Genomic DNA, 17,601 nt, shown 5'->3' with positions numbered 1-17,601 from the left:
GGGGTGGAGCCAAGATGGTGGAGAGGAGTCAGCAAGTTGCCTGAGCTCTCCTTCTGTTCCCTCAAAAAGAACATTAAAGCAAGCCTCTGGACAGATTCTGAAACTACAGAACCTCCAAAGAGACAGAGAGACACAGTCTTCCAACCAGAGATAATTTAGAAGACTTCAGGAAAGGTCAGTCTGATTCAGGCAAAAGGGAGGCGCAGTGCAGGGCAGCAGTGCAATGCCGAGGAGGTCAGGGCAAGTCAGCAGGAAGCTGTGGGCCACAGCCGAGCAACTGAGGCCCCTGGATCCTGGCTCAAAAATCTGGTGGCGCAGCAGGACAGTGGCGAAACCCACCTGCACCAGCCGAGAGGGCAGGTTGCCAGCTGGAGGGCCACGTACAGAACAGGCCTACTGATCTCAGCATGCTCTGACAGGAAGTCCAGGGCAGGGAGAAATCCATAAGCCATAGAAGCCAGGGACCCTGGTGCCCCCAGAGCAGACCTCAATTCAAAAATAAATAAATAAATGAATGAATGAATAAATGAGCAAGAAAGCAAGCTGCAGTATGAATAAGAAACAAAAAAGAGCTCTCACCATTGAGAGCTTCTTTATTGATGGGGAAGAGGCAAGCACAAATTCAGATGAGGACAATACTCTCAAATTGCCTGCATGTGAAGCCTCAAGAGGGAAGATGAATTTGTCTCAAGAACAAAAAGCCTTCTTGGAAGAGCTCAAAAAGGATTTAAAAAATCAATTGAGAGAGGTAGAAGAAAAAATGGGAAGAGAGCTCAAAAAAGATTTCCAAAGTCAATTAAGAGAGGTAGAAGAAAAAAATGGGGAGAGAAATGAAAGCAAAACAAGAAAATTTGGGGGGCAGCTAGGTGGCGCAGTGGATAAAGTACTGGCCTTGGATTCAGGAAGACCTGAGTTCAAATCCAGCCTCAGACACTTGACATTTAACTAGCTGTGTGACCTTGGGCAAGTCACTTAATCCTCATTGCCCTGCAAAAACAAAAAACAAAAAACAAACCAAGAAAATTATGAAAAAAGAATCAGCAGCTTGGAAAAGGAAGCACAAAGATTGACTGAAGAAAACAATTCCTTAAAAAAAGTCATCTGGCCAAATGGGAAAAAAGGTACATAACCTCACTGAAGAAAACAATGCCTTAAAATTAAAATTGGACAGTTGGAAGATAATGTCTCCATGAGACACCAAGAATCAGTCAAACAGAATTTTAAAAAAAGAAAAAATAGAAGAAAATGTGAAATACCTCATTGGAAAGACAGCTGACCTGGAAAACAGATACAGGAGAAATAATTTGAAAATTACTGGACTGCCTGAAAAGCCATGATCAGAAAGAGTCTAGACACCACATTCCAGGAAATTAAGGAAAACTGCCCTGATATTATAGAATCAGAGGATAAAATAACTCTGACTGCTTACATCAATAAAAAAGTAAGTGCTTAATAAATGCTTGTTGACAGATTGAATGCCGTTACAGTCCTTGCCTACTACTTTGTGAGCATCAAATTAGATTCTATGTGAAAGTTCTTTGAAAATCTAGAAAACATCATACAAATGTTTATGGTAATGCTGCTTCTATTAATATGATGCTCTGGGGCAGCTAGGTGGCACAGTGGATAGAGCACCGACCCTGGCATGCAACTTAAAAAGCTAGAAAAAGAACAAATAAGAAATCCCCAATTAGATACTAAACTAGAAATCCTGAAAATTAAAGGAGAAATTAATAAAATTGAAAGCAAGAAAACTATGGAATTAATCAATAAAACTAAGCTGGTTTTATTAAAAAAAAACACAATAAAATAGACAAAATATTGGTTAATTTGATTAAAAAAATAAAGAAGAAAACCAAATTACCAGTATTAAAAATGAAAGGGATGATCTTACCACCAATGAAGTGGAAATTAAATCAATCATTAGGAATTATTTTGCCCAAATGTATGCCAATAAATTTGACAATCTAAATGAAATGGATAAATATTTACAAAAATACAAACTGCCCAGGTTAGCTGAAGAGGAAATAAAATCCTTAAATAAGCCCATATTAGAAAAAGAAATTGGACAGCTAGGTGGCGCAGTGGATAGAGCACTGGCCCTGGAGTCAGGAGTACCTGAGTTAACACTTACTAGCTGTGTGACCCTGGGCAAGTCACTTAACCCCAATTGCCTCACTGAAAAAGAAAAGAAAAAGAAATTGAACAAGCCATTAATGAACTCCCTAAGAAAAAATCCCCAGGGCCAGATGGGTTTATAGGTGAATTCTACCAAATATTTAAAGAACAATTAATTCCAATATTATATAAATTATTTAGAAAAATAGGTGAAGAAGGAGTTCTACCAAATTTTTTTTATGACACAAATATGATGGTGATACCAAAACCAGGCAGAGCAAAAACAGAGAAAGAAAATTATAGACCAATTTCCGTAATATTGATGCTAACATCTTAAATAAGATATTAGCAAGGAGATTATAGCAAGTGATCACCAGGATAATACACTGTGACCAGGTGGGATTTATACCAGGAATGTAGGGCTGGCTCAACATTAGGAAAACTATTAACATAATCAACCACATCAATAAGAAAACTAACCAAAATTATATGATTATCTCAATAGATGCAGAGAAAGCTTTTGACAATACAGCACCCATTCCTAATAAAAACACTAGAGAGCTTAGGAATAGGTAGAGCTTTCCTTAACAGTATCTACCTAAAATCATCAGCAAGCATTATATGTAATGGAGATAAGTTAGAGGCCTTCCCAATAAGATCAGGGGTGAAACAGGGATATCTATTATTTAATATTGTACTAGAAATGTTAGCGTTAGCAATCAGAGAAGAAAAGGGAATTAAAGGAATTAAAATCAGCAAGGAGGAAACAAAACTATCACTCTTTGCAGATGATATGATGGTATACTTAGAGAATCCTAGAAAATCAACTCAAAAATTACTTGAAACAATTAACAACTTTAGCAAAGTAGCAGGATATAAAATAAATCCACATAAATCATCAGCATTTCTATACATGACCAACAAAGTCCAGCAGCAAGCGATAGAAAGAGAAATTCCATTTAAAGTAACGGTAGATAGTATAAAATACTTGGGAGTCTACTTGCCAAGACAAACCCAGGAACTCTATGAACACAACTACCAAACACTCTTCACACAAATCAAATCAGATCTAAAAAATTGGAAAGATATCAATTGCTCATGGATAGGCAGAGCTAATATAATAAAAATGACAATTGTACCTAAATTAATTTACTTATTCAGTGCCATACCAATCAGACTACCTACAAATTATTTTATAGAGCTAGAAAAAAATAATAACAAAATTCATCTGGAAAAACAAAAAGTCAAGAATATCAAGGGAAATAATGAAAAAAAAAATGCACCAAATCTAGAGCCTTACTATAAAGCGGCAGTCATCAAAACTAACTGGTACTGGGTAAGAAACAGTGGAGGATCAGTGGAATAGGCTAGGCACAGGTGACACAGTAGTAAATGACATTAGTAATGTACTGTTTGCTAAACCCAAAGACCCCAGCTTCTGAGATAGGAATTCAGTATCTGACAAAAACTGCTGGGAAAACTGGAAGATAGTATGGCAGAAATTAGGCATAGACCAATATCTGACATCTTATACTAAAATAAGGTCAAAATGGGTACATGATTTAGACATAAAAGGTGATACCATACGTAAATTAGGAGAGGAAGGAATAGTCTACCTTTCAGATCTTTGGAAAGGAGAACAGTTTATGACCAAACAAGAAATAGAGAATATTATGAAATGCAAAATGGATGATTGTGATTACATTAAATTAAAAAAGGTTTTGTACAAACAGAAGCAATGCATCCAAAATTAGAAGGGAGGCAGAAAGCTGGGAAATAATTTTTATGGCCAGTACTTCTGATAAAGGCCTCATTTCTAAAATATATAGGGAACTAAATCAAATTTATAAGAATCCAAGCCATTCCCCAATTGAGAAATGGTCAAAGGATATGAACAGGCAGTTTTTTTGATGAAGAAATCAAAGCTATCTATTCCCATGTGAAAAAATGCTCTAAATCACTATTGGTTAGAGAGATGCAAATTAAAACAACTCTGAGGTACCTTCTGACACCTATCAGATTGGCTAAAATAACAAAAAAGGAAAATAATATATTTTGGAGAAGCTGTGGAAAAATTGGAACACTAATGCATTGTTGGTGGAGCTGTGAACTGATCCAACCATTCTGGAAAGCGATTTGGAATTATGCCCAAAGGGCTATAAAGCTGTGCATACCCTTTAACCCAGAAATACCACTCTTGGGTCTTTTTCCCAAGGAGATCATAGACAAGGGAAAAGGACCCACATGTACAAAAATATTTATAGCTACTCTTTTTGTGTTGGCAAGGAATTGGAAATTGAGGGGCTACCCATCAATTGGGGAATGGCTGAACAAGTTGTGGTATATGAATGTAATGGAATTCTATTGTGCTGTAAGAAATGATGAGCAGACAGATTTCAGAGAAACCTGGAAGCACTTGCATGAACTGATGATGAGTGAGATGAGCAGAACCAGACAAACATTATACACAGTATCATCAACATTATGTGATGATCAACTGTGATAGACTGGATTCTTCTCACCAATACAATGGTACAAGAAAGTTCCAGGGGACTCATGATGGAAAAGGCTCTCCAAATCCAGAAAAAAAAAAAAAAAGGAACTGAGGAATATGGATACTGATTGAACCATACTATTTCTTTTGTTTTTGGTGGTGTTGTTTTTCTATTTTGAGGTTTTTCCTTATTGCTCTGATTCTTCTCTTATAGCATGACTGATGCAGAAATATGTTTAATGTTGTTATGCGTGTGTGTGTGTGTGTGTGTGTGTGTGTGTGTGTGTGTGTGTGTTTGTATAACCTATATCAGATTGCTGGCTGTTTATGGGAGGGAAGGGAGGGAGGGAAAAAAAATGTGAAATTGGAAATCTTATATAAACAAATGCTGAAAACTAAAAAAAAAAAGTAATGTATTTATATGATTGTCATTAAATTTACCTGTTCTAAATAAGACCTATCACTGCTTAAGTAGAAATTCAAACAGTGATATAGTTTTGTTTGCTTTTAAAATCCTAAATAAAATATTGTATTAAAATGATTTCAGGGGCAGCTTGGTGGCGCAGTAGATAGAGCACTGGCCCTGGAGTCAGGAGGACCTGAGTTCAAATCTGGCCTCAGACACTTAACACTTACCAGCTATGTGACCCTGGGCAAGTCACTTAACCCCAATTGCCTCACTAAAAAAAAAAAAAAGATTTCATTTTAGAGAATGATTAAGAATGCCTTTTTGAAATTTCTAAATAATGTAATTTTTAAATTAAGGTTATTAGCAATTCATATTTTTAATGTTACCTTCATAACTTGTTTTTTTCTAATTTAGTTTTTGTTGATAAAATTTTAGTTTTAATTTTAGTTCATAAAAAGTAATGAGCATTTATCTGTTTTGCAGTGGTTCAGGACAAACCATTAAAATGCAGACAGAAAACTTGGGTGTTGTTTATTATGTCAATAAGGATTTTAAGAATGAATATAAAGGAATGTTATTACAAAAGGTAGAAAAAAGTGTGGAAGAAGATTATGTGACTAATATTCGAAATAATTGCTGGAAGGAAAGACAACAAAGTAAGTTGAACAAATAACCAACATTTTAATATTTTTCAAGAGTCTTGTAAATCCTAGCAGATTTACTGCAGATTTCCTAAATTGTTCTTTGTACTGTGCTATTTCCCTTGTGATCCTCATTCATTTTCTCTGCCTGCCCCCTCCCTCCCTCTTTTTTTCTCTCTCTATGGCTTTCTATCCCTCTCAGTCTGTACCTCTCATCTTTTTTTAGGTCAGCATCAATGTAGTGTTTGTGTTATAACTTCATGTAAAGCCTTGATATTGATCCAGATGCCAACAAAATTTATTCTAATCTATAGATGTTTCACTAACAAAGTTGTATAAGTTGAAGAAGTCATAGAACTGGATTGTCATCTTTCTGTTATAGATGGGTAGCTGCATTATTACTTTTGCAAAATACTTGACATTTCCAGTTAGCACTGAATGAGGAAATGTTATGTAATGAAACCAAAGAGCCTTGGGTCTGAGAGCTGGCTGACCATAACTCGCTATGACTGGGCAAGTCTCTTAGTTTCTTCATCTGTAAAATGGGAACATTCATACATAAATGAACTACTACTAGAACTTATTCACATCACAGGGTATTGTGATCAAACCATTTTGTAAATATCAAATCACTACATAAAACGTTTGCCTCATTTGATAAATGAGAAAATAGGCTCACAATATGATTTAATATTTAGTAGTTGACATTCAACTATTCCTAAGGTGATGAACTGTAACTGTTAATACCTGAAGATAAAAGGTCAATGTAGTATTTCTTGAAATCATTGCAGAATTCAGGGGCAGCTAGGTGACAACAGTGGTTAGAGCACCAGCCCTCATGAGGACCTGAGTTCAAATTCAGCCATAGACACTAGCTGTGTGACCCTGGGCAAGTCATTTAACCCTGATTGTCTCAAAAAAGAAATGATTGCAGAATTCTAAAGGGGAAGGGAACCTTGAAATTCTATCAAAAGGCTTTTTTTTTTTTTTAATCTCATAACATTTAGAGCCAGTAAAAATCTTAGTGGTCATTAACTCCAGCCCCCTCATTTTATAGATAAGGAAACTAAGGCTCAGAATATGTAGAACCTTGAGTTCTTCCCATGGTCATTGTGGCAAAATCTTGAACTGAGGGCTGTCTTTCCCTTTCTGTGCCCCTTGAGCATAGACTTAAACATCTGTTATGTGTCTTTCCTATGATAAGTGTTCAGCATACATTTTGGTTAGGTCTCACCCTCACTTATGCCTATATCATGAGGGAAAATCAAACTTTTGCTTCCTGCAGGCTCTTTTCTTCTTTTTAAGGCTGCCCATATTGTATTTTCTTTTACTAGACACCAATGGCATTGCATCACCTGTAGTGCTTCAGTACCCCTAGAGGCTAGCTCTTCCTCTGACATAGGTATAAATGGAATGTGTCAGCAAGTTCAGTAAGCATCAAGCTCCTACTGCTTAGCTTTCTTGTTTACAAGAATAAAGAATGGTCTAACTAGAGAATATTATAACTGTCTTCAAGTATTTAAAAGATTGTTACATGAAAGAAGCTCATTCTGCATGGGCCAAGAGGAAAAAATTAGGAAAAGTACAAGTTGCAGAGAGAGAGATGGAGGCTTTAAATAACTTCCTAGCTGTCCAGATAGGGAATGAGGTGCCTTGAGAAATATAGGGAGCAGGGGAGAAAGGTGGCTTCAGACAGAGAGAGGTGATGTATAACGGAGCCTCCTATTTAACTATAGATGAGACTAACTCATCTCTGAGATCCTTAGATTTTCCCGAGATGACTCAAGCAGTGGTATTCAGTAGCAGAACTAGGATCTAAACCTGAATCCAGTGGTTGGTGCTTTAGGGGAAGAAGCAATAAAACGTGATTGCAAATCGATGTTCCCCAAAGTAACAGAATTCTGGGCAGGGGTTTCAGTCAACCGATTTTTATTGAGTTAATATAAATGACGCTGGATTTGTAAAACGTAATTATTTATTAAATTTTTAAAAATGTTCTTTGTCTTTAAAGAAACAGATATGCAGTATGCAGCAAAAGTATACCGGGATGATCGACTACGGAAGAAGGCAGAATCATTAAGCATGGACAACTGTAAAGAATTAGAGCGGCTGACTAGTATCTATAGAGGAGGATGAACCAGGATTTTCATTTCCATCTTTTAGCACACATTTTTTTTTTTACTGTACAAGAAGAAATTTAGTTTCGTTGTAAAATCTCAAAAAAGAGTTGGATATTAAATACTAAACTGAGTAGTTGCTCCCTGAAATCTTATGCTATAGGACGCAAAACAGTTAATGGCTTCGTTACATAATAAGAAATTGAAAACTAAAATTCATGATTTAGTTATGCATCTCTTAATTGTTATTTAGTTTTACTTCCAATGCTTACATAATTCTTTAACTACAGATAATTCAGAAAAGGATTATCATACCTCTAGCAGTTTTCCAGTTATAGTGATTCCATTCTTCTTCCTTGTCATGTAAATATTTATGAAAAACAAAACCATTTTGTGTATATACAAGTTATTGACTTTATATTTAAAAATCTCAGAAGTTTAGCTCCATGAAACACATCAGCTCACTGATGGAATAACTATATGACAATGTTACTTCTTCCTTGTCAGGTGTCGAGTGTGTGGAGTTTAAACAATGACACTTTTTTTTTTTAAGGCAATTTAACTTTGTGTAAAAAAATCTTCTAGCTTTATCCGCTTAGAAGAATTTAATATTTTAAAATATATATTCCTGAATATATGTTGAGATGAATTGAACTGGTGTAGATTATCAGTTTGCCATTTAGTTTTACGAATTGCTAAGCAATGTGAGGAAATGAAAAGCTATCCTAATTAATTTAAAAATAAATACAATAAAGATGTTATACAGATACTTAATGTTGACATTTCTTGAGAAGTAAATGTCAGTTTTGAAATTCTGAAAGTAAATATATCCCTTTGCTCCCTCCACCCCACCCTGAGCCAATTTATGTCCATTTAAAAGCTTCTGGAATTTATGAAAGAAAAGACTCCCCCCCCCTCCCCCCAAAATTTCTTAGTGCTCATTTCATGCTTGGTCTTGAAAATAAATTCTTTTGTAAGCAAGTGGTAAGAAAAGTCACTACTAAAATTAAGCCTTATGCCTTTAACACTGTTGCCAACTACTAAACTTTTAGATAAATAACTTGCAAAATTATTTGACCTATTTGGCTATATATAAAGATGAGCAGAAATATAGTGGCAGGTAGACTAATCATTTACAGGAAGTCTCTGTAAATGTCTCTGTAGCGCCACTCCGAGCTTAAAGTTGACTCACCATTAAAGCAGTCAAATTTAATCTTAATAGAAAATGCAAATTTTTGTACTGAAATCCTTTAGTATAAATTAGAAACAAATGTAAGCAGTTGGGTATTGGGTTTTGTGCCTGTAAATTGAGTATGAGTATTTATTTGAAATTTTCTATGTTGAACAGTTGTCATTTTTTAATCATTTTGCTTCATACTCATTTAATGGAACAACAACAAGTCTTTGACAGTTTTTCTACTGGTGAGTGCTAGAAATTTGGTTATAGTAGCAGTGCTCATTGTGTTTAGAAATTATTTCTGAACTTAGCTAATTTATTGTCAGTCTAATAAATTCCTGCTAAAATGACCATTCTCCTTTAAATTGTCCTGTTATATCTCTTTTTCCAAGTGACTCACTAGACTTGCTTGGTTGCATCATAAATTATATAACAGCATAGTAATTAAGGAATAGTAGAAAACCCAATCAAGTTTTACTTAATTTTTTAGAGAAGTGGCCTTTAGAATAAATAGCATACTTAAAAGGGAAATACAGTTTGAAGTATTTCCTTCAGCCTGCAGAGTGGGCTGTTAGCTGATAAAGGATATAAATTGTTAAAACAGATCATTGTTATTTATTTTGAAAGTATTATAGTCATTAGAAAACTTATAATTTTGGATTAGAATTACAATATTTTCATTCATTTCTTTTTCCAGTTTTCACAGGAATGATCGGCATAAATGGGGGAAGTTTCTTTGAATTCAAACCTCCTGTTTACTAATTCTTTTTCTTTTAATTTGGAGTTTGAGGGCATTGATGACAGTAAAGTTAAGTGAAGTTGTATAATGCTAACTTATACATGGTTCTAGACAGTGTTATGCTTTTATTGTATTGGTGTGTTCCATTGAATTTCATACAATATTAGGCAAAATGTGCTTGGGAAAAAAAACTTTCTGAAATTGTTTTTAATCACTAGTAATGGCTAAGCAAATTTTAGGGTGTCCTGCTAAACAAGCCTCAGGAGCTTTTGGGGGTGAGAAAAGTTGGGTTTTTCATACTGCCTACATGCTGGTTTTTTTTAAAAAGGACCCATTCCTTTTAGTGTGTTAAGGTGTGCAAGGCAAGATTTGGTCACCTCGAGGTGGGAGACTTTCACCTTTGACGCTCATTTCAAAGACAATTTTTTTGCCTGTGAAATATTATCACCCACAGAAGGTATGTATTCATCTCAGATTCCAAACTAAAACCTTTCGTTGTTGCCCAAAGGCTCTCCATCATGGAGTCAAAGCTATACTGTGCTTGTAGATATTTTACAGTTATCTTCTTTAATTGACATCAGAGAAATTTTTCACAACATGTCCTTAAACTCCTCATATTAGTAACAGATTATAGCTTCTCCATTCATGCAGAATAAAGTATTCCTAATGGCTTCGTGAGTGAATGGAATCAAAGTAGAATCACACTACTTGACTTCATCACTTTGATTTTCCCCTTGCCCTATAGTTTACAGATGGATTGGTGCTAGTCTTTGCCGCCTTGGCTACTTTTTAGAATTGTTGAGGATTTCACCCTCAATATACATAGTATAGGAGTGTCAGGTTAGTTCTTTAAAAGCAAAAACAATTCATTTCAGAATTAATTGGATTTGGATGTATCTGTAAATCCTTTGTTTTCTACGCTTCTCATAGAAAATATGAATAACATTATGCAAATACCGTGTGGAGGAAGTAGTTAAGCCTTATATATGAGCATTATGACACTAGTTCATTCGATTAATCTGCTTGTACTACCTCTACTTAGACTGGTTTTCTGCCTTTCCTCCTCAACACACACTACCCCAAACCCTAAAACCAACAAAACTTCATCTCCAGCTCTACAATGAAAAGGCCTGGTTGCTTCAGTTAGATTGATTTAAAATAGTCTCCTCTTGATCTTCAATCTTTTCAAATACAGATGTTATCTGGCAAACATAGCACGACAACATGTTTTCATTTTTTGCATAATTGTGTATGAATTGAATCTCCCACCAATATTAAGGCAGTAAAAAAAATTCTTGATTGTTTGCCTGAGTTCTAATCTAGGCAGCTTTCCTATTAAGCAAGTATTATGTGGAAGAATCAAAAGGTTCCTAGAAAAAATGATTTTGTATCCCTGTGGGAGACTTGGATCCAGTAATAATCTCATGACTCCTCGGCCTCTCATTTGAATAAGGCAAAAAGGAGAACTAGATGAAATCTCCCCATCCCATATGGACAGGGAAACAAGGGTAAACAGGCTCGTTTGCTATTTTACAAAATAGCTGACTAAACTGATGAGTACAAAAATAATAGGCTGACAGATATGCTTGTCATTTAAAGTTTTAGTGCCAGCAAATCCCTTTATATATTTTTAAGAGAATATAAGTGAAACGAGGATCCCCTTAAGGAATTTTACATATCAGTGATCTGATGGGATACATGGTAATAGAATTCAGGCTTCCTTTTGAATTAAATTACTGTTAAAGTACATATTTCATGTGAATGGAAACAGCTTTCTTTTAAATAACATTACTTTAAAACACTCCTTATATTAAGGATTGTGTAGCCTTTTCTTTAAAATGCCCTTTGCATGTATAACTTCCCTCATCAAGATAAGATTTTTTTTTTTTTCATTTAACGCCAACGTTTGCTGGTCTTGGGGCCATTAGACTTGTGAATACTCTGTATTGTGTGTGTGTATAGGTGTATATATTTTTTTCAGCTAATACCTCAAACTTGTGATTGTTTAATTAATACCACAATATGTTTGCACAGAGCAGGGCTTCCATTAGCCGCAGGATTAATCTTCTAATTCTAGGAATTAAGTTTAGAGTCTTGTTAAATATGAATTCTAAGCCTTTTCATTAATCCATTTTCCCCCTAAGAGTATAGCCATTCCTATTCTAAGTTCATTGTTCCAAATAGCCTGTACCTGTTTCTCTTCAAAGCAGTCTGAAAGTATGCTAGGTAAGAAGCATTTCTGAAAATCTCTCCCATCAGTTCATTACAATTGATTTTCAAGATTACTACTTTTAATGGTTTTTGGTGTTTTGATTTTGGTTTTTTTGAGATTACTACTAAACCAAGACAGTATTGACATCTGACCCCAGACATGGTCTAAATAATTATATTTCACAGAAGACAGTATGCCTTATTAAAACATTCCAGTTTGATAAGCTACTTTTTTCCACTTGCAAAAACTGAAATAATTGAACTTTCAAATAGATAACATTCAACTATATGTTGCATATGTTTTGATAATGAACAGTTCCGTTCTTATTCTAGCTAGTTATAATTACAAGAAACAAAACCAATAAAAGGATTGACTCAGTTGATCATTTATTGATATTGAGAAATGCTTCTTGCCCATTTTCACCTTCTGTCATTCAGTACAACTCCAGCCAGCCCATAATTTAGTTTGTACCCTTGTGAAAGCCACAGATAATTTTCCCAGTGTGTGTAGGGATCTTAATGGAAGCCTTGTAAAGAAAATATAATGAAGTAAAGCTGGCATCTTATATAGGAGATCTTATTTTGTCTATATAGTGCATTCGAGATTACAAAATGAACTGTCTGATTTGTAACATATTTACTGTAATATCAGACTTATATCAAAATAAAATTATTTTCAGTGTGAGAATTGTGTTACAGAAATGGCATTTGTTTTTACTTTTGTATTTGGTTGAATGCTCTGTGATAAATTTGCTTTTTAGTTCCTACAGTTTTTGTGTCTGTACAAGGTGGGAACAAATTATATTATTCTCCCTGCAAAAGATTACAATACAAGTTCACTTAAAAGGTTTGTTGGGTTTTATGATTCCTAGCCTTCCTGTGTCCCTTCTGTCATCACTCCAGGACTGGAAGAGAGCTGCATATAACTAAGTATCATTTTGTATCTTTGTTTATTATTAACCACTACCTACCTCTCAGGTAGTTTAAAGTGCTATATAAATGATTGCTACTTGATAATAATTTCATCCTCCTGGTAGTTAGGCTGAACCTGGGAAAGCAGATAGTCAAGTATGGTCCTTTTGAAAAGAACCACATTTGAAGCCTTTCCAACCTACCTGAAGTCTCATTAAATGTTAATTCTAAGCTTTTTCATTAATCCCTTTTTTCCACAGAAAAATATGAGTCAGTGTAGGGTGCTGAAAATCATATTTTGTGTTTTGTGGCATTTGTAATAGCAATGGGTCAAATCCAAAACTGAATTCAGACATAAGTAGAGTACCTTACATGTAGTAAGAAGACATTCGTGTTCAGATAAATTTTTCTCATTGACCATCCTAACCAAGAAACCCACCCCTCTTCTTCCCCCCCCTCCCCCCAGCCAACCATATCCTATGTCTGCACAATCAGGGATAAAATAAACCCCATCACTTCATTTGGGTTACAGACAAGACCTTAGTTATATTTCCCTCGAATCCTAACTGTTCTGGACCCAGAAGTTAGAAGGCCATTTCTAAAACTATCCTAATTTTTAGCATTGTCCTGGAGAGCCAGTATATTTTTATTGGCTGTCCAAAGCTGAAGTGAGGTTTTGCCATGGACACTTGACAGATTCACATACATGTCTGTTTTTATATACATGTACACAAGTAAATGGGCATCGACAATTCCAGTATTTACAAGCCATTAAAATTGATTGTTCTTCTAGTTTCCCCTAAAATCCACTTAGCTACCAAGATGTTTTTCCTGAAGCAGAGGTCTGATCAAGTCCTACTTTGACTGACCTCCAATAGGTAAAATGCGAAATCCTCACAGTCTCATTCTTGAGCTCTTTTGAGACTTATTTTAGGTTACTACCTATTTCATAGTATTTTTTAATCATAAAAGTATTTTATTATTTTCCAGTTACATGTAAAGATAGTTTTCAACATTTGTTTTCATAAGATTTTGAGTCCCAAATTTTTCTCTCTCCTTCCCCCCTCCCCAAGACAGAAAACAATCTGATGTAGGTTATATATGTACAAATCACATTAACCATATTTCTGCATTAGTCATGTTGTGAAAGAAGAATCAGAAGAGGAAAACCTAAAAAAAGGAGCAACAAAAAAGTAAAAATAGTATGGTTCAATCTGCATTCAGATTCCACAGTTCTTTTTTCTGGATATGGAGACCATTTTCTATCATGAGTCCTTTTGAATTGTCTTAGATTATTGTACTGCTGAGAAGAGCTAAGTCTGTCACAGCTGATCATTACACAATGTCACTGTTACTGTGTACAGTGTTCTCCTGGTTCTGCTCACTTCATTCAGTATCAGTCCACTTAAGTCTTTCCAGGTTTCTCTGAACTCCTGCTCATCCTTTCTTTCAGCACATTAGTATTCCATTACATTCATATGCCACAACTTGTTCAGCCATTCCCCAATTGATGGGCATTCCTTTTGGTTTCCAATTCTTTGCCACCACAAAGAGAGCTGCTATAAATATTTTTGTACATATGGGTCCTTTTCCCTTTTTTTATGATCTCTGGTGTTAAGGGCTAAAATTCTAGCTAAACTGTCTAAAATATCTAATGAGTGGTCGCCAAAAAATTATAAGCTTTAGCAAGAGTTAGACTTTTAAGTATTTATTAAGGAGAATAAGAATTTGGTAAAGAGAGAGAAAGGCCTAGATTCCTATCTATTAAAGGGAGAGCACATTTCTAGCTCCACTCTCCACCAGAGTCCAGAGGAAAGAGAGCGAGACTGAGCACCAGTCTCTTCCTTCCTCCTCCCACTAGCCCGTGTCACTTCCTGATGCCAAAGAAAAGACTCCTGGTCTTGCCCTCAAAGACCTTCGCTTCATGGGCGGAACTCTTCTACAGTAAGTCTCCAGCAGGTGGCGTCATTCCAATCGTTACACTGGGATACAAATTACATACAGTTTTAACCAAATAGACTTGCAGTCATAGGATTAGATCTAGTGGTAGAAGAAACCCCACAGCACACCTCGTTGAAGGAACTTGTGTTGTGTCCAAGATCACACAGAGATATCTAGCAGATTTGAACCAGGAGACTCAGATTCCCATGGAAAGAACCAGTGTTTCCCCTCTCTGCCACATTGCCTCCCCAATTCCACCAGGCCTAGAATGAGCTCCCTTCTTATCACTAGCTCTTAGAATCCTTAGCTTCCTTCAAGCCTTAGCTTATGTATTACCTGATCTCCTTCATTGGGAGTCATCTTTTAAACAATGAACTCCAGGACAACGGATTGTTGTTTGCCTGCTTTGTGTGTTGCCTGCCCAATGTTTAGTCTAGAGCTTGGCAGGTAGTAGGCGTTGAAATGCAACAAGGCCCATTTGGCTGGATGGTAGAATGCATGAAAGGGAATAATAGAATCCCGGAAAGTAGGTTAGAACCAGAGGGCATTAAATGGCAGCAGCTTCTGAAACCTTTGATCCCAGAGGTAAAAGCCACTGGGAAGCTTCTTTGGCAAAGGATCGAGATGAGCATCCCTGTGCTTTAGGAATATCAATGGAGCTGTACAGAGGCTGATTTGGAGAGGGGAGAAACTGAAATGGGGAGACCAGTAAACGAGAGGCAGTAAGGTTCTGAACTAGAGTGGTGAGCCATGAGAAAGGGACTGATGGGACTGACATTCGCAAACAGTATGTGGAGAGAGGAGGGTCAGTGATGTCTCAAAGGTTGTGGACATGGCTGACTAAAAGGATGTTGGTGTGCCCTGAAATACATGACAGAGCAGGTACCGCCACATCCAGATTTAAACAGACCATAGCCTACTTAAGAACCTTCTCATTTCTCAGATGGTCAAAACAAAAGAAATCGCCTCTCCTGAATATAATGGACTATCAAGCAAAAGCTCAGCCATCTTTCTCCACTAAGTTCCTTTCAGGTCTATTGTTATATTATGTCCTTTGTATGATTGTTTTGTGTTTTTTTGTTAGTTTGTTTTCTGGCGGAGCAATGAGTGTTAAGTGACTTGCCTAGGGTCACACAGCTAATAAGTGTCCAGTGTCTGAGGCTGGTTTTGAACTCAGGTCCTCCTGAATCCAGGGCTGGTGCTTTATCCACTGCACCACCTAGCCGCCCCCATGTCCTTTATATGTTAAGTCAATCCCTCGGGTGCTTGAAACAACCTGATTCAGAGTGAACATGAAATATGATTTCTGTGGTGGCTTCTCTCTTCCTTATTACTGCATGGATGGTACCTGACCTCTCTGTGACAAATAGCATTCCTTTGTACCCACAGTCGGTAGTAATGACATTATTGAAAAAGCTAAGGTTTGAAGTTTCAGGAGCTCCTGCTGCTTCCTTATAATCTGAACCCCAGAGGGGCAAAAGCAATCACCAGCAAAAATTCCCCACTCCACATCAAAAACAAATGCATCAGATTTCAGGGAGCTTCAATCAGTTTCAGTATCAGTACTGCAGCTCATTTTTAAAAAGATAAAACTGGGGGGCAGCTAGATGGCGCAGTGGTTAAAGCACTGGACCTGGATTCAGGAGGACCGGAGTTCAAATCTGGCCTCAGACACTTAACACTTATTAGCTGTGTGACCCTGGGCAAGTCACTTAACCCTCATTGCCCCGCAAAACAAAAAAGATAAAACTGTACCAAAATTTATATTTGTCCACAACAAATGTGTTTTATCTTTTGTCTGACCCAGTACAGGTGTACCATTGCTTCATATTTTATTCTACAAAAGTATTTAGAGTCCCTGTGTTTCACAGCACTATGCTAGGTGCTTTTGAGGATTCAGCAAGATTTAAGACAGCTACTGCCCTCCTTGAGCTTATAATCTAATGGAGATACAACATAAACATTCATATACATGCATAGTCACAGCACACATAAATGCTATGTGATTGGTCCAGATAAGTAGAATAAGTTCAGATAGTACAGACAAGCTCAGCAAACAATAAGAATCTATTTGTATGTGGAGGATTATGTTAGTGACTGGAAAATAAGGCTTAAAAACAGTCCCTGCTCTCCTGTAGCTTCTGGTCCAGTGGAGGGAGGGGGGATAACATAAAAACAACTTTAATGGAAAATAGTACATGACAAGTGTCCTAGGTGTGGGGCCAACTATATGAAATCCATTGGGAAAGAATGACGGGAGTGTCAGCAAGACTTCTATAGAAAGCAGTCTTTGAGTTGGGCTTTAAAAGATAAGGTAGGATTGCAGCAGGCAAAGGAGGCTGACATCATAGGAATAGATCTCAGTGGGAGCAGAAATAGCAGATCTCCCATTTTAGCTGCAGTTTAGGTAATACAGTAGATCATACACGGTTTTAGTGCAGGCCACACAATGACTGAAGTGGACATGCTGAGTTTTAGATATTGGGGGAACATCAATGTCATCTCCTACGGGCAATTAAAGATGTGTGTCAGCAACTCATGAGAGGCTAGGGCTGGAGCTATAGACTTTAGTATCACTTATAGAAGTGGTAGCTACATTGGGAGAGTGAATGAGATTGCCAAGGGAGAGATTGTAGGGAAGAGGAGGCCCATCATGAAGCATAGGTGAACAATCCCACTAGGGATCAAAGGTGGCTTCATAAAGGGGCTAAGATTTATACGGGACCTTAACAAATGGCGAGGGGACCTCCATTCAGAAGCATTCAAGATTCGTTGCAATGATATACTGACCAGAAACACATAGATGATCCAAGATTGGACCAATTAACAGAATCTATAGTGA

General features: G+C 36.5%; 1 protein-coding gene across 2 annotated transcripts in view; it reads left to right on the top strand.

The window, feature by feature from the left end:
• DNAJB14 (DnaJ heat shock protein family (Hsp40) member B14) overlaps positions 1-10,773 on the top strand; it is a 101,432-nt gene extending 90,659 nt beyond the window's left edge. For both annotated transcript variants that reach the window (XM_043970974.1, XM_043970975.1), the window contains 2 exons: positions 5,505-5,677; positions 7,674-10,773. In XM_043970974.1, coding sequence (XP_043826909.1) covers positions 5,505-5,677; positions 7,674-7,798 — 298 coding nt within the window. In that variant the 3' untranslated portion in view covers positions 7,799-10,773. The remainder of the gene's footprint in view (positions 1-5,504; positions 5,678-7,673) is intronic.
• Positions 10,774-17,601: the final 6,828 nt, after the last annotated feature.

Source organism: Dromiciops gliroides, chromosome 6 (assembly GCF_019393635.1).
Source record: "Dromiciops gliroides isolate mDroGli1 chromosome 6, mDroGli1.pri, whole genome shotgun sequence".
In the NCBI taxonomy this organism is placed as follows: domain Eukaryota; kingdom Metazoa; phylum Chordata; class Mammalia; order Microbiotheria; family Microbiotheriidae; genus Dromiciops; species Dromiciops gliroides.
This window is presented reverse-complemented; position numbering and strand designations above follow the sequence as displayed.